Source organism: Anolis sagrei, chromosome 6 (assembly GCF_037176765.1).
Source record: "Anolis sagrei isolate rAnoSag1 chromosome 6, rAnoSag1.mat, whole genome shotgun sequence".
Lineage (NCBI taxonomy): Eukaryota > Metazoa > Chordata > Lepidosauria > Squamata > Dactyloidae > Anolis > Anolis sagrei.
In genome coordinates this window covers 67,316,082-67,339,281 of record NC_090026.1, presented here as the reverse complement: position 1 = coordinate 67,339,281, position 23,200 = coordinate 67,316,082, and the positions used below count along the sequence as shown (strand labels likewise).

Genomic DNA, 23,200 nt, shown 5'->3' with positions numbered 1-23,200 from the left:
TAGCTAGAAAGCATACTAGAGGGGAGAGGTGAAAGAGCCTCCAGGGAGGTGTCTTTCAGAAGAGTTTGAAAGGAATGGTCCTGTTTCCCATCACATTCCCCTCTTCTGCAGCATAATGGAATGAACGTTAGATGTGCCTGTAAAGCACTGGTTCTCAACTTGTGGATCCCCAGATGTTTTGGCCTTCAATTCCCAGAAATCCTAACAGCTTGTAAACTGGCTGGGATTTCTGGAAGTTGTGGGCCAAAACAGGTTGAGAACCACTGCTGTAAAGAAAGGAGCCTGATGGAGTTTCTCTTTTTAGCACAGCTAGCGCTTGCTTCCCACCTACCAATTGCTGAGAAAGTGGGACATTCTCTGTGACAGCAGAACTCCTTCCTGACCAGAGAAGTACCAGACAACCACCTCCACTGATGGGGGAAAGAGCCTAAGGCCTTGGGAAAATAAAGGTTCTACTCTATCTGTATTTCATTGCCGGAATCACTGGGTTGCTGTGAGTTTTTTCAGGCTGTATGGCCATTTTCCAATTGCATTTTCTCCTGACGTTTTGCCTGCATCTATAGTAAGCTTTCTCAGAGGCTTCTTCAGAGGTCTGTTGGAAATGAGGCAATTGGAGTGTATATATATCTATGGAATATCTATCTATTTAACTAAGAAATAGTCTACTCTATACTCATTTAATAGATGATAGAGCTTTTGCTTTTTGACATCCCTCTGAAAGATTTGGCATGTTTATTAACTCTACCTTATTTTTAACTATTATCCAAGTTTTAATGTCTGATTTTATATTTATATCCTGAATAATTTACTAGAAATCATTATTGTGGTTTAATCTGGTGCTTTTAAATAATATGAATTCATTATAACACTTTACCTATTTACCTTCTGAAAGCATGGTCTACACTCTTTTACCTTCTGAACTTGTATTGCCTTTTGAAAACATGGTCTACAGTCCAAAAGCCATGGTCAGTATTAATTGTCACTCAGTCACACAAGTTTAACTATCCAGTTCTTGATAGCATGGTCTGAACAAAGAAAGTTAACTGTATGCTCAGTGTTTTCTTCTAGGTGTATGTTATTATTGCCATTAGACAAAACCAGATAGCAGAAACAATGTAAGTTTTACAATAATTGTGGCCTTTTTGCACTGGAATGTTTACGAAAAGCAAATAATGAAAGTCTTGTCCCCTCCCCCGCACCCACACACACTATTCAACATAAGTCATAATAATGGTCTCCTTTGTGGAGAAAAAAAGTGGGTATAAATAGAAATAATAATAATGATAATAATAATAATAATAATGGAAACCTCACATTTATATGACTATTTAACTAATGAGAAAAAAGATGAAGATATTTTTTTTCATGTTCATAAGGCAACTATGACAGGAACAACCCTGGTTTGACAGAATTTTTGCAGTTCAGCAATTATTCTGTACAGATTTTACACATTTTCAAAATACTGCATTTGATAATTTGTCTTTTATTGGCACAATCATCATCATTTGCCCATAGCAAAAGAGGTTAGCACAAAGCATTTTTAAATATATATATATAATAAACATACATGGGGGCAAAGTGATAAAGTAAAGAGCCCCACGTTTTGCAGAACTGCTTATAGAACTGAAAGGCAGCAAATGCACAAAGGGAATGACAAGGGAGAGAAACCAAAAGAGCAAAGAAATTGGCACTTGGATCAGAGATAAAGAAAATGAAGAAATTGGCTGCCTGCCAGGATACTTTTGTGTGTGTGACTAGAAGGATGTGGAAATACCACTTCCTTAGATTTCCAAGGGGCAAAACCTCAACTTGAACATTAGTAAAATGATTTGACAGATACATTATTTGGTCATTTTTCCAATCTTTTGGTTCACATCCACTGAATTATTTTATTCCCTTAGGCTTTTAGGGGGGAAATGAAGCACTGTTTTATGGTTTCTTGAAGGCACTCCATCTTCATGTAAAATTGTAAATATTTGCATCACCCTATCTCACTGCATGACTACCACACTGTCACAACAGAAAGAGGGCAGTATTATTTGGTGCAACTGTTTACATACCCTAATTTCAAAGTGGTGTGCAAGAAGTCATAGGACTGGGATCATAACGTGTCTATATATTTTTTTTAAAAAGCAAGTGCTTTCAAATGAGACTAATATATCACTTACATTATTTCTCCATAATCATTTTTGTTTTGAATTTTCTGTAAACCAACTGAAAAGATTTATCATTCACTAGATGAGCATATAGTCTTCCTGCACTCTGCATTGCAGCCGTCTCTGCCCATAAATGGGTTCTACCTGTTTGTCGTTGCCTTCAGTGACATCAAGCAAGACCATGGGGCAATCAGGGAAGGGTGGGAGACAGGGGAAATTTCCCCCTCCCTTGGCACACTGTTGTCCTGGCTGATGTCACTGCACGTGATGCCATCCAGAAACTGTCATGACATGGAGGATGGGAGGGGACCGTTACAGTGGCCACCTGGTGATGCTCAACTGCATTCGGAATTTCCCTCTGCCTCCAAAGTGGCCAAGGCCACACCATGGCTGATCCGGCATACTCCACACTGTATCGGCCCCAGTATACTGGGAAGGTGTAGATTTGCCCAGTCCACATAGCAATAACAGGACTAGATGTAATGTAGTCTCTAGATCAGTGGTCCTCAAACATTTTAAACAGAGGGCCAGGTCACAGGCTCTCAAACTCTTGGAGGGCCAGATTATAATTTGAAAAAAACACAAACGAATTCCTATGCGCACTGCACATATCTTATTTGTAGTGCAAAAAACACTTAAAACAATAATTAAAATGAAGAACAATTTTAACAAATATAAATTTATTAGTATTTCAATGGGAAGTGTGTGCCTGCTTTTGGCTGATGAGATAGGATTGTTGTTTTTGTTGTTGTTGTTGTTGTTGTGTGCTTTCAAGTTATTTCAGACTTAGGTTGACCCTGAGCAAGGGCCGGGTAAATGACCTTGGAGAGCTGTATCTGGCCCCAGACCTTAGTTTGGGGATCCCTGCTCGATATTGTTCTTAACATGAAACAACTATTTCCAGTAAACAGTCATGTCCTGTATTTTCTTTCTTGTGTTGTCTTAAATCATTTTCTGTTATCCTTTTCCCATGAACTCTGGTTTATTCATAAAGCATATATTTTCATGCCAATTTTAATCTTGTTTTCCTCAGTTAAAACAATCATAGCCTATCGGAGGGCTCTGAAGCTTCTCTGTCTGACACCTTAGAACGCTGCTACCAATCAAAATTGGCAATACTTGATTAGATTCATTTCTATATAAGGAAGCTTCATAGGTACAGAAATTAATCGAGAAGGCTGCCATGGTCAAGAGTCATTTTCAAGCCATACAGAATAAGACAGTGCTCTGATGGGCTGCCCTCCTCAAAGGTTTGAGACTTAAAACTTAAACAAACTTAAACAGAGTGACATATAACTGCAAAATAGCCTATAAGGGGAGAATTGAGTACTTCAAGAGAACAATCATGAACAATATAACTTTGTAAGGCTTTTGCATCAGTACCCACTAAGGTAACAGAACAGTTATTGTCCATTCTTGATTTACAGCTCAGAGTGTAAAATACTATAATCAGATGTCTCTTTCTAGTTAGTTTTCACTTCAGATTTCAATTATCACTGAAATTTCACCAAAGGAGATCTCCAAAATAATGTCTGTGGCAGCAGGGTCAGTGAGGGTTATCCTTGGATAAAGTATGTGAAGAACTTAGAGAGAAGCCCTAGCAATAATATTGGGGAAATAATTCTGCAAATGATTATTTCAAATATCTTTTAGATAGGAGATGTAGCATATTAAATGGTAAATTTAAGGTAAAATAACAGACCTGTACATTTCAGATAGCAACATATAATTGCAAATATATGTTAACTGTTATAAAGAATGTACAACAAAGAAATGTACTTACAGTACTTTATAGAATTCAAAGCAGAGGCTGAATCTGAAAAAAACAACAAAGGAAATAGTATGATTTAATTTTTTTTAATTCTTTAAAAATTACACACTTTAATAGCAAAAGAAAGCACTCTAAACCTGCTATTTTCAATCCCTTGTTGCCTTAGTTATCTGTCTGTAATTTCAGAATAGATCTTTAGAAAACTTTTGTTGTACCAATGAAATTAAGTTTAATTACATATAATTCATTTTAAATGTATATGTTTCATGGAATGTTTTGAAAAACAAATTATAATATTTCTTAAAAGCAAACCATAGGTTGAGCATCTCTAGTCTGGAATCTTGAAATCCAAAATACTTCAACATCCAAAATAGTCCAGATGGGTGGCTGAGATAGTTACACCTTGGCTTTTGAACAATTCAATGTACACAAACTTTATTTCATGCACAAAATATTTAAAATATTGTATAAAACTTCATTCAGGCTATGTGCATAAAGTGTATAAAATCCAAAATACCTTTGGCTCCAAGCATTTTGGATAAGGGATCCTCAACCTATATATGTTTAAAGGTCATAGTAAGAAGGAGCATACGTGTTACACTGCCAGAGGAAGGTCTGCTTACAGAATGGTGTCACACAGCACAAAAGATGCCTCATGCAGGATAAGATAAGCAACCAAAAGAAAAACCCAGTTACTGCATTAGACATGAGTGTATGAAAATCACTTCCTCCCAGTATTGTTTCACCTACATATCAAAGAGTATAACTGCATGTAACATGAAGTTTTGCCACAAATACCTGCATTCTTGATATTGTTATTGAGCAATGAGAACAGACAAGAGGAAAAATGTCTTCCAGTACATATACAGAATAGTTCAAGTTTTGAAAAACCCTAGCATGAACTATAAAAATCATCTTATTATTTCATAGTTAAAATAGCAGCTCGATTTGACAGTGGAACAATTACATGGTGGAAGTAGTCAAACACAGGGAATTAAATACATGAATAAAAGTTACCTACAAAGGATAAGAATAGAAAGACTTACAAATCATGTAGCAAATACTATGATGGAAACTTTCCCACAAAAAGCTTTTAACATTTTTTTTAAAAAATTAGATATATGGCTGATGAGCTTGTAGCTAATTATCTACTTGTTTATAGAACAAACTGCATGAAAGCTACATATGCTGAAAACTCCTGTTAAATACAACCATGAAAGATAGAAAAGGCCTGTTGTACTTTGTATCCGGTCACACTGAAAGGCAAACAATAATAATTCAAAGGGAAAACTTAGATTTTACATCTTCTTAAGTGAGAAATGGTAATCAGGTTGAAATACTGAGAGGAAAGTTCCAATCACTTGAAGCAAGGGTTGAAGTGTCTTACTAAATAATAATACAAATCGACTGGTATTTCCCCAGGTCAACCTCCTTCCAAAAATTCACAAACACCAGATTTATTAATCAGTTTTTCTCCAATAATGAAGGTTAACAAAAGTTACAAAATCCACAAAGTAATGGAAGTCAAGACACTTATCCCTTTTGGTACCCAGTGCTCATCGGAAAATGTACAACAGGAAAGAACCAATTTCTCTCTCTATTATCGTTCTTTCCACATTAAACAAATTCAAAACACATTATATTCTTCCCTCCTCATAATCAAGTTCCCTTTCTTTCTGTTAATCTGCAAAACGTACTGGAAGCGAATATACATAATTGTTAACATACACGTGGTTGGATGTTACAGCCTAATTAAGACATACTGAATAAACATTCCCAATTTTGCATGTTTTATTCTGCAGATTTTTTTACTGTTGTATATAATTTACTTTGGTTCTGCAGATCATGGGAGAGGGGCAACAATCAATACAGTCTATCATAGATCAGTTGTTGTCCAAAGTCTGGCAACTGTCACCTATCAATACCAGAAATCTCTATTTCTATTATCTAGACAAGAACAACTTTTGCTAAGATATTTATATATAATGAAACCTTCTTCTGAAATATGATATCCTTGAATTTAAGAATGAATATTCAAATAAACAGTTGAGTAACTCTCAATCCATCCTACACAGATGGACTGCTCCAGTCTTTGGCCAAGTACCAGCTATCACAGCCATTGAAGTAAAGGCAGCCATACAAAAAATGAAGAACGGAAAGGCCACTGACCCAGATGACATACCAGCCGTAATCTGGAAAATGCTCAAAAGCTGTCGGGCTAACTTTCTAGCATCACTTTTCAACAAAATCATAACAGAAAAATCCCCCCTCCCCGCAAAGGACTGGACTACCAGTATTACCATACTAATTTAGAAGGGCAAAGGAAACATCTGCAATTGTTCATCATACCTCCCAATATGCCTGTTGTGTCAAGCAAAGAAAGTATTTGAAAGAATACTGGACAAAAGGCTAAGAAGTCACACAATCATTACACCAAGTCAGTGTGGCTTTGTCAGGGAATGTGGCACATTAGATGCAATACATACTGTCTGGTTACTAACGGAAAAACATTGGGAAAAAGAAGAAACCACTGTATTTTGCATTCTTTGATCTTGAAAAAGCATTTGATCAGGTTCTTCATGACCTGATCAGGCAAGCACTATGGTCACACAGAATACCAGAAGACTATGTAACATGGATGAAGCTACTAGATAATAATACAACAAGTATGGTTTGCTGCCCTGCAGGGATTTCACCAACATAATGGTTAGTGTGCATCAGGGAACAACACTCTCACCATTACTATTCATACTCTGTATGGGCACTACTACAGCAGATTTGCAGACTATGCATCCCTGGACACTCCTATATGCAGATGACATAGCACTTGGCCATCAAAAACATGCAATCCTCCTACAACTGCCGCAGAAATGGAGTGATAGATTCAGTGAAAATGGATTTCAACTGAACATACCCAAAACAGAGTATCTTGAATGTGACCTACAAATAGGAAAAAACGATTCAAATTGATGGACAAACACTAAAGAATGCAACACAATTTAAATACCTATTTATTTATTTATTTGTTTATTTACTTTGCTTATATACCGCTGTTCTCAGCCCAGGGGCGACTCACAGCGGTGTACAACATAAGAACAACAAAATTCAAGACATAGTATAAAAACAATTCTGGCCCCAGAGTGGCCGTTGGTGTTGGGGGAGGGGCGCTGATGTCACAGGGGACAAGATGGCAATGTCCTCCCGGCTCCCCTTCTTTCTTCTGGCCCCAGAGTGGCCGTTGGTGTTGGGGGAGGGGCGCTGATGTCACAGGGGACAAGATGGCAATGTCCTCCTAGCTCCCCTTCTTTCTTCCTAGGGTCACTGGTCTCCATAGATGCCAGATGTATGGTCATGAACAAATGCAGCTTGGTAACTATTGGCATTCTGTGCGACACAAAAATGCCTGAATAATTCAAGGCTAAGATCTACACTATATTTGTTCACCCAGTAGCCCTCAATAGGGCAGAGTGCTGACCAGCCACAAAGAAACATAAATGGAAATGAAAATACTAAGATGGACACTTGGCTTGACACTTCTTGACCATTTGCTGGACCATGGGAGAAATGACGGCATCCATCAAAGACTAGGAATAAAAGTGATCAGCAAGAAAATACAAGCAAGACAACGGTGAGAAGAGAACCAACATCAGTAGTACAAATAGCACTACATTTGGAGATTGAAGGATGACAACCAAGTGGACGGCCAAAGAAAAGATAGATGGACACCATCAACTAATACAAGCATGCTGCCAACCTGACACCTGAGGATGCCGAAAACAAAGCCCTATGAAAATGACAGACACAATGCTAACCTCTCCACTGGGAAAATAGCTTAGAAAGAAGAAGACTGAAATAAACAGTTTAAGGGAATTCCTTCAACTCTGAATGATATGTATAAAATGATACATATCATTTTAAAACACGAACATTGGAGATTTATAAAGGACTTTAGAACAGAGAAGTATGAAGAATAATGTGAATGTGGTTTGTGAAATGAACCTATTATTTATTTATTTATTTACTGTGCTTATATACCGCTGTTCTCAAACCGGGGGCGACTCACAGCGGTGTACAACATAGAGAGGACAGGGTGCAAATTACAAGACACAATCTAAAATCAATCTAGCAGTAACAAAAGCATCATAATCAACAACATCAACAATATCAATATCAATAATACAAAAAGCCATTCGCAAAAAGTCCTCGTGGGCTCATAGGCCGAGATGCGGTCAGATAGGTATCTTGGGCCGGAAGAGTTTATGGCTTTATAGGCCAACGCCAGCACCTTGAATTGAGCCCGGTAGCAAATCGGCAGCCAATGGAGCTGGTACAACAAGGGTGTTGTATGCTCCCTGTGTCCCGCTCCTGTTAGTAACATGGCTGCCGCACGCTGGACCAGTTGAAGCTTCTGGGCCGTCTTCAAGGGCAACCCCACATAGAGAGCATTGCAGTAGTCTAAGCGGGATGTAACCAGAGTGTGGACTACCGTGGCCAAGTCAGACTTCCCGAGGTACGGGCGCAGCTGGCGCACGAGCCTAAGCTGTGTAAATGCTCCCCTGGTCACCGCCGAGACCTGGGGCTCCAGGCTCAACGATGAATCCAGGATCACACCCAAGCTGCGAACCTGCGCCTTCAAGGGGAGTGCGACCCCATCCAGCACAGGCTGTAATCCTATACCCTGTTCAGCCTTGCGACTGACCAGGAGTGCCTCTGTCTTGTCTGGATTCAATTTCAATTTGTTCGCCCTCATCCAGACCGTCACAGCGGCCAGGCACCGGTTCAGGACCTCGACAGCCTCCTTAGTAGCAGGTGGAAAGGAGTGACAGAGTTGGACATCATCTGCGTACAGATGACACCGCACCCCGAAACTCCGGATGATCTCACCCAGCGGCTTCATGTAGATATTAAACAGCATGGGGGACAGTATTGAGCCCTGTGGAACCCCACAAGACAAAGGTTGTGGGGTTGAACAGGTGTCCCCCAATAACACCTTCTGGGAGCGGCCCTCCAGGAATGACCGGAGCCACCGTAAAACAGTGCCTCCGAGACCCATCCCCGCAAGGCGCCCCAGGAGGATACCGTGGTCGACGGTATTGAAGGCCGCTGAGAGGTCCAGCAGCACCAACAGGGACACACTCCCCCTGTCGAGCTCCCGGCGCAGATCATCCACTAAGGTGACCAAGACTGTCTCAGTTCCATGTCCCGGTCTGAAACCAGACTGTGCCGAATCCAGATAATCCGTGTCTCCCAAGAATACCTGGAGTTGTGAGGCCACCACGCGTTCCAGGACTTTGCCCAAGAAGGGGAGATTGGAAATTGGCCGGAAGTTGTCGAATTTAGTGGGGTCCAGTGATGGTTTTTTCAACAGCGGTTTTATTATAGCTTGTTTTAAGCTCGCTGGAATCTCGCCTTCCCGAAGGGAGGCGTTAACCACCACCTCAACCCACTCAGCCAATCCCCCTCTGGCCTCCTTTAGAAGCCAGGATGAGCAGGGGTCTAGGATGGACAAAGTAGGCCTCATTCCTCCAAGTATCTTGTCCACATCCTCGGGCTTCACCAATTGAAATGAATCCATCAAAATAGGACAAGCAGGTGCTCGTGTTACATCCTCAGAGACTGCATTTAATATGGTGTCCAGACCGGAACGGATCAAAGCAACTTTGTCTGCAAAGAACTGAGCAAAAGCTTCCTAAAAGTAGAACTATATCTGGGTACTGTCCTTCTAAATATAATTATTGTAAATTCACACCAAGATCAATGGCAAGATTTAACAGAACACAGCATCGTTTACTTCAAACACACATATCAATATGAGTTTTTATTTCAGTCCTCCAAAGCACACAAATGATACAAACAGGGCAATATGACAGAATTTCTCAGGTAACAGGTGTTTTTCCATGTTAACATCAAGTATCTAAAAGAACTGGAGAAGAAAGATTCCACACTGAGATCACTCATATGCTAATTAAAGCTCCATACCTAGTTACCATAAACAACAGACATCTTGGGATCTGAAACACTATGTGTTTCTCTTTGATAAGTCACCTTGTGTATGACTAAAATCCCACAAAATATGTTTTAAGGTATTTGAAAGCCTCAGAAACATTAGCAGCAATGAAGAAACTTATAAAAACAATATTTCACAGACTTCACATTTCTATAGTTTTGAGCAACTTGGGAACAAGAGATTCTGACACAGAGTCCCAGCCCATACTTCCCAACTCACTGGGAGCTGAGTTGATGGTCCAGGAGCATGACAGATTCCTGGACTGTTCTGACTGCAATTTGGACTTATTCTTCCCAGAAGGGTCTGCACAAAGTAGGAAATGCCAGTCAACCGAATCAAAGCTATTGCCTGGCAGGTGGAGCTTGAGGGACCCTTTCAGGAGAGAAATTCAGGTATTTTAATAAATTTCCCAGCACCAGGGCCTCTATTTGTTTTTGAGCTTAACAGAAGTGAATCAGAGAAGCAGCAGTGGCAGCAGAAGATGTGAGGACAATGAAGCAGTAGTGAGATCATGAAGCAGTAACTGAGTGATGAAGTGGTGTGAGGATAGCAATGGCTGCTTCTACTCTGCTCTATATCCAAGGATCTGATCCCAGATTATCTGCATTAAACTGGTTTATATGAATCTAGACAGCCATATAATCCAGTTCAAAACAGATAATCCGTTTTTTATATGGCAGTGTAGAAAGGGCCAAAGTGGATCAAAGAGGAGGCAGTAGAGATATGGCAGCAAGTGGAATGGTTGCTTCATGCACAAAGTACATGTGACATCGTTATTTGATTTTAACAAACTCCTAAAAGTGTTATTGAGCTGAAATTGCTGCCCTGGATGGTTGGCTATGGAGCAAAAAGAGACTAGCATTATTGGCCTTGAACAACAAGCAGACATTTTCAAGGAGCAGGCCTACTTGAATCTTGTGAACTGGCAGGAAAACAAGGTAGCTGGAGGATCTTTAGGCAACAAAGCTGAATGGGAGTGCCACTTTTTTCTTTCTTTTTATTTCAGGTTGCTAGTGCAGGCATTGCTTTGTTGCAGCATTGGAAAGGAGAAGTCATGAGCTGGAAAAGCTATAACTGAACTGAACTCTAGTTCGGGAGCTCGGCATATCACTGCCAAATTTCTATGAGTGCATTACTGCATGTGTTTTTGGAGTAGGGCAAACCTCTCAAACACAGCACAACCTTTCCTTTATTACCATTACTGTGTCCCATTACTTAAGGTGCCTAACAAGCTGATGTCACACAATCTATTGCATAGTGTTATTCTAGGTAAAGTATCTTTGAGAAGGATATTTATGTCTGTTTGCACAGGTTAAGGGCATTATGCCACCTAAAGGCAAAAGGAGCAGCAAGAACCACTTCAAAGAACCAGGGGGAAGATCAGCTGAGCACAAAAATCATGGACGAACTTGACCGTGACTGGCGGGGGGGGGGGGGGGGAGAAAACCACCAAAACACAACATGCAGCTGGAAGAAGCTGGAACTGTGTGTAGGCTAGTATAAATGAGTAGACATTGTGCGGCTGTCTGGCTAAGGCAGTATTTTGCAACCTGCGGGTCAAGAGCCCTGGAGGGTCGCAAGGGGGTGTCTGAGGGTTCGCCAAAGACCACCAGAAAACACAGTATTTTCTATTGGTCATGGGGGTTCTGTGTGGGAAGTCTGGCCCAATTCTATGATTGGTGGGGTTCAGAATGCTATTTGATTACAGGTGAACTATAAATCCCAGCAACTACAACTCCCAAATGTCAAGGTCTATTTGCCCCAAACTCCACTAGTGTTCACATTTGGACATATTGAGTATTCATGCATTATTTATTATTTATTTATTATTATTTGCACTTGTTAACCGCCACTCTCAGCCCGAGGGCGACTCGTGGCGGTGTACAGAACATAGAACATATAAAGACAACAGTTTACAGTAGATTAAGACCATAACACAACATCTTACTAATACACAACTAATTAAACTAAAAATCCGCTTCGTCTTGTTTGGGGTCATAGTCAATCTCATAGTCATAGTCCATTCCGGTGGTCATTCCAAAAAAAACATAGCACTTAGTTGAAGGCCTTTTCGAAGAGCCAGGTTTTCAGGCCCTTACAGAAGGCCATGAGGGAAGGCGCCTGTCTGATTTCAGCAGGGAGGGAGTTCCATAGCCGGACGAACTTGAATTATTGTTTGAATCCAAAGTGCTCTCTGAATGTAGGTGAACTACAACTCCAAAACTCAAGGTCAATGCCCACCAGACCCTTCCAATATTTTCTGTTGGTTATGGGATTTCTCTGTGCCAAGTTTGGTTCAATTCCATTGTTGGTGGAATTTTGAATGCTCTTTGATTGTAGGTTAACTACAAATCCCAGCAACTCCAACTCCCAAATGACAAAATCAATCCTCCCCCTCAACCCCACCAGTATTCAGATCTATGCGTATCGAGTATTTGTGCCAAATATGGTCCAGTATCAGATATTTACATCCCGATTCATAACAGTAGCAAAATTAGTTATGAAGGAACAATGAAAGGAATGTTATGGTTGGGGGTCACCACAACATGAGGAACTGTGTTAAGGGGTCGCAGCATTAGCAAGGTTGAGAAACACTGGTCTAAGGCATCAGCTGAGATCAAGTCTCCCAATCATCCCATTTGACTCCAAGGACCTACAGGAAAATTGATGATGATGATGTTTTATGTTTATGTTTATTTATACCCCCAATTTTCTCTCAACAACAGAGCCTCATAGCTACTTACAATAAAACCAATGCCGTACAATTTAAAACATAAAAATATGCAAACATTAAAATATTATTTTATATTCTTGTTGTTCATTTGTTCAGTCGCTTCTGACTCTTCGTAACCTCATGGACCAGCCCATGCCAGAGCTCCCTGTCAGCCATCACCACCCTCAGCTCTTTCAAGGTCAAGCCAGTCACTTCAAGGATACCATCCATCCATCTTGTCCTTGGTCAGCCCCTCTTCCTTTTTCTTTCCATTTTCCCCAGCATAACTGTCTTCTCTAAGCTTTCATGTCTTCTCATTATGTGACCAAAAAAATACTTCATCTTTGCCTCTAATATCCTTCCCTCCAATGAGCAGCTGGGTTTAATTTAATATTAATGGTATTAAATACAAACAGTAAAAAATTCTTACAACTGAATAAAACATATTCAGATTTAAAATTGTAGTTGTACTTCCTGGCAGGATACCAGGCTTGGGACTTTGTATCAGGGTGAGGATGCACACGTTTTGGTTTGGAGGCTAGATACTCAGGCCCCTTCTACACTGCCATATAAAATCCAGATTATCTGCTTTGAACTAGCTATGGCAGTGTATATCATATAATCCAGTTCAAAGCAGATAATGTGGATTATCTGATTTGATAATCTGGATTATATGGCCATGTAGAAGGGGCCTCAGTTATACGTGGTGCATTACAAATTGTGCAATTGGTTGCAGCTGCTGTGGTAGGTTGGCTGAAGATGTCTGAGAGCAGGGCCTTCCCTCCTACATATGTGGTAATTTGGCAAGGGATTTTGATTCATGAATATATATATCTATATGTAACTGGTCAGATTCAAACATAGTTGAGAATTCTTCTTAGAGGACCTTGGAGCTGTGGATAGCAGAAAGATACCTTGTTGGGAGGATATTGCCCTCACTACATGCCCAGTGACAGAAGAAACCATGAAATAGCATCCAACCAGGTGGAATCTTGCATCTGTCATCACTCAGGTCATCCAGTAGGTTCTGGACACAGTCTAATGTTATCGACCAATAAGCAGGTTGTCCGATATCTAGATATGGTGCCATTATTACACCAAACTTTTGCACAGCTGTAATCCATAATGTTGTGGCCTTGATTTTCTCCTCTAAGGTGTCTAATGTGTGAAATTGTCCCTTGAAACTGCAAGTTGCAGATACTTAAGCCCTAGATTTGATAACTTACACTTGCCTGCACACGCGCATAATTATGGACACATTGCGAGTGATACCTATAATTTATATAGTGTTTCACACATAGCAATCTTAAAAGCACTTAATTATCATTATTCCCATACTACGTTGTTGGAGGTAAATTCTGCATGAAACCACTTTGAAATCTATTGGGAAGCTGCATGTACCTTTTAAAAATAAGTTATTAAATAAATAGGACTTATAGAAGGCTGAACAAGAGGCAAGATGAAAAGAGCCACCTAGTGAGTTCATGCCTGAGGGTGAGCAACTGTACCTATTCTTAACCAACAGCTTTTGTATATACAATCTATATAAATAAAATGTAATGTTCATTTGTGGGATTAACAGAACTCAAAAACCACTGGATGAAGTGACACCAAATTTGGACACAAGACACCTAACAATCCAATGTATGTTCTTCACTCACAAAAACACAGAAAAACACTTCCCCCTCTCTCCTCCCTCCCCTTTCTAAGTGACGTTTAAAACCCCACAAATGCTATAATTTTAATCTTTTAATGTTAAAATATTTAACTGTTTAACTTTAAAACATTTAAATCTAAAAATATTTAATTAACTTAATAATATTTTACTATTACTATTTTAATTAAAAAAGTATTTAGTTTTCTACTTTTAAAATATTTTCCATATCACCAAGCTAGGCCATAGTAACGCCTGGCTGGGAGGGAGGGGGATCACCAGGGAAGAGACCCTTTGATGCTATGCACAGAAGGGCGGGTGCAGGAACCCTTTGGAGTATAGGAAGGACCCCCATAGGCCATCCAGTTCAACCTCATTTTCCAGTAAAGGAAGACACCACAAAAGCTCTCCCGACAAATGGCCATCCAGTTGGAGGGCAGCCCCAAAGGCCATCCAGTCCAACCTCATTTTACAATAAAGGAAAACACCATCAAAGCCCTACTGACAGATGGTCAACCAGTTGGAAGGGAGTCCCAGAGGCCATCCAGTCCAACCTCCTTTGGCTGTAAAGCTGTCTGTCTGTCCATCCATCCTTCCATGCGTCAATTACTCCATCTACCACTCTATCTATCTATCTATCTATCTATCTATCTATCTATGTTCTATCCATGTACCTTCTGTTTCATCTGTCAATGTCCCTTCCGTCTGTCCTTTCTGTCTATTGCTTCAACTGGAATTCCTCTGTTTTCTGAGGGCCACAGCAACGTGTGGCAGGGCACAGCTAGTCTTTAATATTTTCTGCTTGTCATGCTAATCATATTACTCCTCTGTACTGTTCTCTTCCTGGTTTAACTTTACATTTCTTGGACTTAATTTCAAACGTCTTGAGTCTAGCCCTTCTCTATTTATCTTGTTTTCTTTTATATCAGCTCCTTCTTTGTCTCCTAGTTTTTCACATATGAACCGCCCTAAGATTGTCCTTTCCCTTCTCCCCTTAAAACAGCAATAGTTTTTTGCATCACTTCCAACTGTCTTTCTTTTCACATTGAAGTGTTCCTCTAACATACATGGTTCAACCCAACTGATCCTCCTCTCTTTTTCACTTTGCTTCATATTATTTATATGATTGAGAGAGAATGTTTTATCTCTAAACTATAGGTCTATGTATAGTGCCTGTTTGTTTTTTAATTTATATGCAGCACATAATAATAACAGTAGCAAACTAGATCAAAATTTGCCTTTTTTTCTCAGAAGTGATTCTGATAACAACATTTTCTTGCTTTTAATTTCTCCTGTAGTCCTTTTCTAGAATACTGAGTTTCTATAGTCAAAATTTGGGAAATTATGTGTGGTATATTCCATGTGGGTACTGATAGAAGGTGTAGCCCCTTGTAGAACTCAAGAACAACCTGGATCATCCCCAAAATTCCTGTCCCATTTTATTTTTTGTACAAATAAAGAAATATATTCATGAGATTTGTGTTCTAGATATTTTGACACTTCCATAAACATTCTCAGTCAGGACAAAGGAGATGTAGGGCTGCCACAGACAGCATGGTATTTCTTTCCCCTTTGGTGATATTTAGTAATCAAAAACATATGATGTGGCATCAAAACCCTTTAGGTTTCTCTCTCTGCAAACAGCAGCCAGTGGTGAAAAGGGGATGAAGAAATTTGCCGACATGCCACACCACTCATTTTGTATTACTAGCAACAAAGGGGAAACAGGAGGAAAAGATGTTTTCAAGCAGCAAGTTTCACATCTTTCGAACATTTAGTTCTGGGTACAGTTTCAATTTTAAGAGGAAACAGACAGCTCAGATGTTCTCTCAGGGAGACCCACAATTCCTGTCATCATTCTGGTGTGCTGAGACACAATGCCCTAAGAAGAAACTATGGAAAACAGTACCTTTAAAACAAAGAACCCAGAAAACCTCTTGTCTCTTGTACCCATGTAATTCCTCTGGTTTTAGAAAAGTACTAGAACTGAACAGTCTTTCTGGCGGAAATGAAGAACCTGCATATAGTCTACAATTTCACTACACATCCAAGAATGTTGACTCCTCAAATTCCCAACCATTATGGAAAAAATACAGTAATATTTCCCTGTGTGGTTAGGCCACTTTGGGTCTGAGAACTATCTAACTAACTAAAGAGGTAATCTGTTCCAGGCTAACAAACGCAAACTGCATACACTCTTTAATGCACAGAGGAGATTGTATGTCATTACAAAGCTAGAGTTTCAGAGAGGCAGTTGGCATCTAAGAATTGTTTCCTTTATGCAATATGAGCTTTCATGTTTTATTTTGTTTTTAAATCAAGTAAAACATGAGCTGCTCTTTACTGCGTCCCTAGACTTGGCCTCCAAACAAAGCCATTAATCAAAATACAGCATGTTTTCCGCCTGGCATGAGTGTCCTGTTCAATCAAGGGAAAGCTACTGAGAATCTTTTAAATATCCTATTTGAAAGGATACCTACAGCAACATGCTTGATTTTGATTTATTGAATAATTTAACTACAAAACACCTGTAGTCGCAACATTACATGCAATCACTTCCATTCCTTTGTCGCACATAAAAATAAAATTACCAAACACAAATTGACAGCTTAAAGTTGCCCAGTGTTTATCAGCTAGACTGACTTAACCACTTATATTAGCATGTATGTATTTAAAATATGGTTTAGATTATCACAGTTCGCTGATTTTCATAACAGTGAGATTTTCCAGCCTTGGTTGCCATGTGTATGTAAAATATATATATTGAAAATGCTGATTTGGAAAATACAAAAAGAAAAAAAGAAAAAAGAACCTACACAATTGAAGACATTGTGTATATCACTTCTCGCTCTGCAAGAAATTGCTAAGATTAACTTTGAAAATTGTTATAAAGCAATTTTCACACAGTTAGGTTTTTTTTTTCTTTAATCAAGAAATCTGCCTGATTGTGAGCTTATTTCCCAGAGGCTAGAATTGAAGGTTATTTCATTAGGCCTTTTGGGAGTAGCAATCTATCTAATATGTTTCAGAATTATTCCAGACTAAGAGGAGCTGAACATGAAAACAAAGCTCAGATTCTGCTGTAAGGAAAAACTAGCCTAACTCCCAGCTGGGAAGATTTAAGGAGAAATTTATGTCCAAACAAATACTAGAGACGTTTTCCAAGTAATTGCAGCAATTTGTCCACTGTTGTCAAATGCTGTAAACTATTGTTTATTAAAATTCGTCAGCAAGGTGCTGCTTATTATCCATCTCTCAGGGTCTTAAAATAAGGTAGAACATAGAAATCTTGTTTGCCTTCATTCTTTACTTAATAGTGAGAGTAAGAAGGATGAAAAGAAATCAGGCTAGTTACTAGTGTCCGGTACTTATTATAACAGTATCTACAAAGTATTGTATCAAGGTTTAGCACAAATTGTAGTTGCTCTCATGTAATTTATTATGTGGGAGCCAACCAGATATGACAAAATGAGTAACATCAAGTTATGTTAAAAACCTTATCAATAAGTAAGACTTATTTATATGTATTTATATCCTATCTTTCTCCCAAAGTTGGGAATCGCAGCAACTACAGAGACTCAGTTATGTAGCATGGACTTTAACTTTACTTCCCAGTACCAGCTTCTTTTCAATTTTTTTCAAATAAACTGCATGTGACTGAAATGGGTGTCATTTCCTCCATTCATACCCAGATCTGGATTCAGAATACTCTGAAGCAGGGACAATGCAGGTTATAGTGCACATAAGCCCATCCTAATTGGCTTTTTTCCTCATCCCTTCCTGCAATCTCCACTAACATTGATTGTGGAACGGCTATGGTTTAAACAACAGTAACATTGTTTAAGAACTAACATAGTTAGAGTAGTGGACTATGACTTTATTGATCAGGGTCTCAATCCCTGTCCTGCAATGGGTGGTTTTGGGGAAAGCACACTCTCTTAGAACTCAGAAAAAGGCAAATTCAACTCATCTGTGAACAAACCTATGACAGGTTTGCCTTAGGTCACCATAAGTTTAAAAAAAATGACTTGAAGGCATGCAACAACATACCTTTAAACAAAGCATGTTGTTGTGTGTCTGTTACAGGATGCTCCTCTTCCCCTGAAAGAAGAGCAGCAAAAGCCTGGGCTTCCATGTTGGCACCTGGCCCTTTGCCATTTGAGTCAATACAACTCAGTCACACCATCTCATCACAAAGGGCTAAAATTGGCAGCATGCACCAATTTTACACCAGGTCACCCACAGAGCCAGCCAGCTCCAATCACATGATGCTATGCCAACTCCGTGGGTGAAGGAGGGCAACGCCAGTGCATACCACCAGCAGGGTAACAATGGAGAACTCCTGGGTTGCCATACAATTTACAAGAGGAAGCCATGTGCTCACGCTCCCCCCCCCCCATGTGATCACCCTCACTTGGATCCAGGTGATGTGGGGCATGGGGCGCCGGATTTCCCATGTCCCTATACAAATCGGAAGCTACTTGCCACCAGCTGCCTGATGAGGTCATTAGAGTCCATAAACAAAGCATGCAGGCTTGTCAGTGTAGTTACAAAAGTTTGTGTAGTTAATACTGAAGCCTGACTCAGCCTTTCTTTTAAACCCAGAAATGCTTCCCCCCCCCCCCCCCCCCGAAATTGCCATCTGATTGTCTTTGGACATTTCTTCTTAACCAAATCAGTTGAAGAGAAAGCTAATCTAGGAAAATGCGGTACAAAATTCCTGTAATATCCTGCCAACCCTCTTTCTCTTACTTTAAGGCCTAGGCTACTGGACCACCTAATAGACCTTTCCTGGCACCAGTCTAATCCTAGGATAAAACCCTAGTAAGGTTAACCCGGATTGTGCCACTTTACATTTCTTAGAATTAGCAGTGAGACCAGCCTGTCTAAGATCCTTGAGAACTGTTTCCAAATGGATCAGGTGTGCTTTCCATGAGGAGCTAAAGATAATATTATCGATAAAGGCAGATCCACAATCCTGTACTGATCATAACACAATATCCATAAAATGTTAGACAATAACTGCTGCTCCATGTAATCCAAAAGGTTTTCCTTCCTCGGCTTTCCAAAGTTTTTTAGTTTCATTTTCATATATATTTTTTTTAGTTAACAAAGGCTTTAATAAACAATGAAAAGGTTTAAACCCCAACTGCTCCCAAACGCCTGGCTAATAAACTCTAAAGGGGGATGGAGATTGCTATAAAGATAGTCTTTGCGTACTCAATTTCTATGTTTCTTCTTTCTTAGCCTTTATACTTGAAGCGAAGTCTCTTTTGTCCTTGGAGTTAGATGGTCTTCTGTTCATTTTCAAACCCTAGGAATGTAAGTCAAGCCTCGTGGCTCCTACCAAGACTTTTATTTTGTTTTAAAAGCTAAACAGGGGATGGGGGAGAGGGGGACACCCTTGCCTATTACGAATAATCAGGGGTGGGTAATCTAGCCACCCCAATCTAAAATGGCAAGGTTTGGGGCTGGTGCCTGTGTGGAAGTAGTCAACTCAAACCTCTTATTGCAAAGAAATCAAAATAAATAAACGAGTATCACCTACCTCCTCTAAATATTGGCACCTAGTATAGAAATTCAGAAGTAATAAGGAAATAACTTAGAGCTGTTCTGGTTCAGTGAAGGGGACTCATATCCACTGTGTGATTGCATCACCACACTTGTAGAATGGCCTCTCTCTGGAAGCACAACTGATTTCAACATGGGATTTGTGTAGCATTAAGATAAAAATTAGCATTTTAGTAAAGCTTTTTGGTCTAATCGTTCCACTGAAATCTATATACATACATGGTTTGTGGCTGTTCCTTTATAAATGCCTCTACTATTATGATTTTAATTGTTTATTGTTATTGTTTTTATATGGTTTATACTATATGTAATTGTTTTTGACTGAATTTTATCTTGTAGGGCACTGATTGCCAAATGTAAACCGCCTCGAGTCGCTTCCGGGCTGAGAAGGGCAGCATACAAGTATAGTAAATAAATAAATAAATAAACTATTTTAATTGTAAACCACTCAGAGTCACTTTTAGGAGAGAAAAAGCAGGGTATAAATAAACATTGTTATTATCAAACTGATTTATATGTTTATTTTGGGGGGAAAGTAAATTAAACACACAATATTTATTTATTTATTTATTTATTTATTTAGAAGTTTTATATACCGGCCTTCTCACCTTGAACGAGGGATTCAGGTCGGTTTACAGCATGTATGCAAATACAATAATATACAAAAACAACAGAGTGCAACATCATTACAGATTAAAATAGTACAGTAAAACAATATTTATTTATTTATATAGCCACAAAGGCTCTCAGTGGCTTAGAAATCATTAAATTGCCCTCAGGCTTACAGTCTAAATAGATGCGACAGAAAAAGAAAACAGAGTGGTAATAAAGAAGGAGATTAAATTCAGTAATTTGCTGCCAGTCCTTAAGTCCAGTAGTTGCATAATATTTGAATAAGCTTTAATGTTTACTTCCGTTTTAATGTTTGCATATTTGTATATTTTATGTGGTCATGCTTTTAAATGTAAGCTGCTCTGAGTTTCCTTCGGTAAAAAAGCGGGGTATAAATAAACATAATAATAATAATAATAATAATAATAATAATTTTTCCTTCTTTGGCCAAAACAATAACAGTTGGGATGAGGGGAGAGCCTTTCATCTGTTTTTCAAATAATCCATAAGATATGATCCTTTCCACTCTCCATAATTTATCCATGAGTTCCATCCGCTTTGTTGTATTTCCTCTATTTTTGTTTACTCATGATGACAACAAAGTAAATGATTCATATACCTTTGTGGACCATGACTTTGGTAAATCTGAATTTCCTAATCCATGTCATTTTCCATCATTCATGAGGTTTTAAGAAAATGGTGGAAATAAAAGTATTAACATTTAAGTGTTTTCTTGTTGATTTTTAAAATGTCTGATGCTTCTCAGTTGGGTGAGGGGACAGGCTCTCGCAGTTGAAGACAGGGAGAGGGTCTCACCAACTGCTAGATCAAGACACAATGGAGCTGTGTCTGGCTGACTGCCTCCCACTCAGTGACCAGAGGAATGGCAGTTGAAGACAGCGGGAGAGGCTCTCAGCAGCTGCTGGTCCAGGACACAAGCAGCCTTAATGAAGATGTCCAGTTCCAATGGGAAACACACCTGCAAACAAAATATCTGACACAATTCCCAGCTGAAATACCCATATATGGATGGAGTATCACTCTCTATCCTATAATGTAGATACAAACGCACATCAGCATATGTATATTGTCTCGGGTTTTCAAAAGTATGCAACAAAACAGGTGGTTTGGGTTGACAGTGTGCTTTTATTCCTGACTTAATACAGGTTAGGTATCCCTTATTTATTTATTTTACATACTTGCATAGAGAAATATCACTAGGAGACCCAAGTCTAAACACAAAATTAATGTATGTTTTACTTTATATACATAGCCTGGAGGAACTTTTATACCCATTATTTTAAATAATTTTCTGTCTAAAACAAAATTTGTGTGCATTGCACTATTAGAGAGTAAAGGATTCACTATCTCAGGCACCCATGCGTAAAATTTTGGAGCATTTTGAGTTTCCAGATAAAGGATATTCAACCTGTATTCAAATCAGCCATAATATACTTATCCTATATGCTCATGTATACGGCTAAAACATTTAATCAATAAATCAACCCAATTTATCCATAGGTCAGTGTTAGTAATATATTTTAACTCTTATCAAAACAGATCAAAACAATCTATAAAGTGGTAAAAGGCAGGAGCTTTTTCTATCCTGGGAGAACCCAAAAGAAGCACCAACCCACTTTCTCTGCCTTGGTATCACTTCCAACTTTTTTGAATGCCTGTGTTGTAAAAGGACTGCATTGTAAAATGACTGTGGTAGTCAGAGCAGCTGACCCCTTTAACTGGCACTGGAGCTTTCCCCTATCCACTGAATAATCCTTCCCTTATCAAGAGATCATATCAAAATCCATAATTAAGATGTATATATAAGATTAATCCATACATGCATATAAAAGATTTTCAGAAAACGTTGTGAATATTACATGCAAATATTACAGGCTTTGTTTTCTTAAATTGCCTAGAAGTGATACTGAGAAACAGAGTGGACTGGGTCAATCTACCCACAAAATGCTCTGTGCTCTGCCCCCCATTTTGAAGTGGAGCAGAAAAGCAGCAGTCATTTTTCAGAAGGGTTTGATGTACAAGCCATGCAAGAGTTTGTAGTCACTCTGCAAGCTTTGCGAGTCCTACAGAAAGACCTACAGAAAGGCCTACAGAGGCCTTGTAAGGCTTATATAATAAGTTCCTATGAAAAACAGTAGTCACCTGTCCACTTTACCTCAAGTGGCCAAAATGGAAGAGAGCACAGAGCTTTGGGGAGAAGACTCTATTAAAAATAGTGGCTGCTGCTCTGCTTTACCTCAAGCACCCAGAACAGTGGGTGTATTCCTGCTGGAAACTACTTGGGCCAAAAAAGAAGGTGATGATGGAGGGATGACTGCTTTTCTTTCTCTGGTTTATACAAGGAAGGAGTAATGGCGTGGGAGTGAATCCATGCCCCACCATACCAAGGGGCATCTTGATTCTATTTCTTGTCACTGCTGTCATATTTTGTCCCTAACAGAAGTAGGTTGTATTGTTGAAGGCTTTCATGGCCGGAATCACTGGGTTGTTGTAGGTTTTTCGGGCTGTACATGGCAATTTAGCCCGAAAAACCTACAACAACCCAGAAGTAGGTTGCTTTCCTTTCCCATTTCCCCTTCCTTTCTTAGGCCACATTTTCATTCTATCTTATATTCCTTTCCATATGAATTGATGTAGACATTTTCAGGGTCAGCAGTAGAATTTACACACACATTCATTGTAACCCCTCAAGTAA

The 23,200-nt window shown here is 39.2% G+C and overlaps 1 protein-coding gene across 5 annotated transcripts in view; it reads right to left on the bottom strand.

Annotated features, from left to right (window-relative positions):
• The window catches only part of GLI3 (GLI family zinc finger 3), a 264,261-nt gene that overhangs the window by 135,724 nt on the left and 105,337 nt on the right, over positions 1-23,200 (bottom strand). For all 5 annotated transcript variants that reach the window (XM_060781580.2, XM_060781581.2, XM_067470174.1 and 2 more), the window contains one exon: positions 3,940-3,972. In XM_060781580.2, the coding sequence (XP_060637563.2) occupies positions 3,940-3,972 (33 nt within the window). The remainder of the gene's footprint in view (positions 1-3,939; positions 3,973-23,200) is intronic.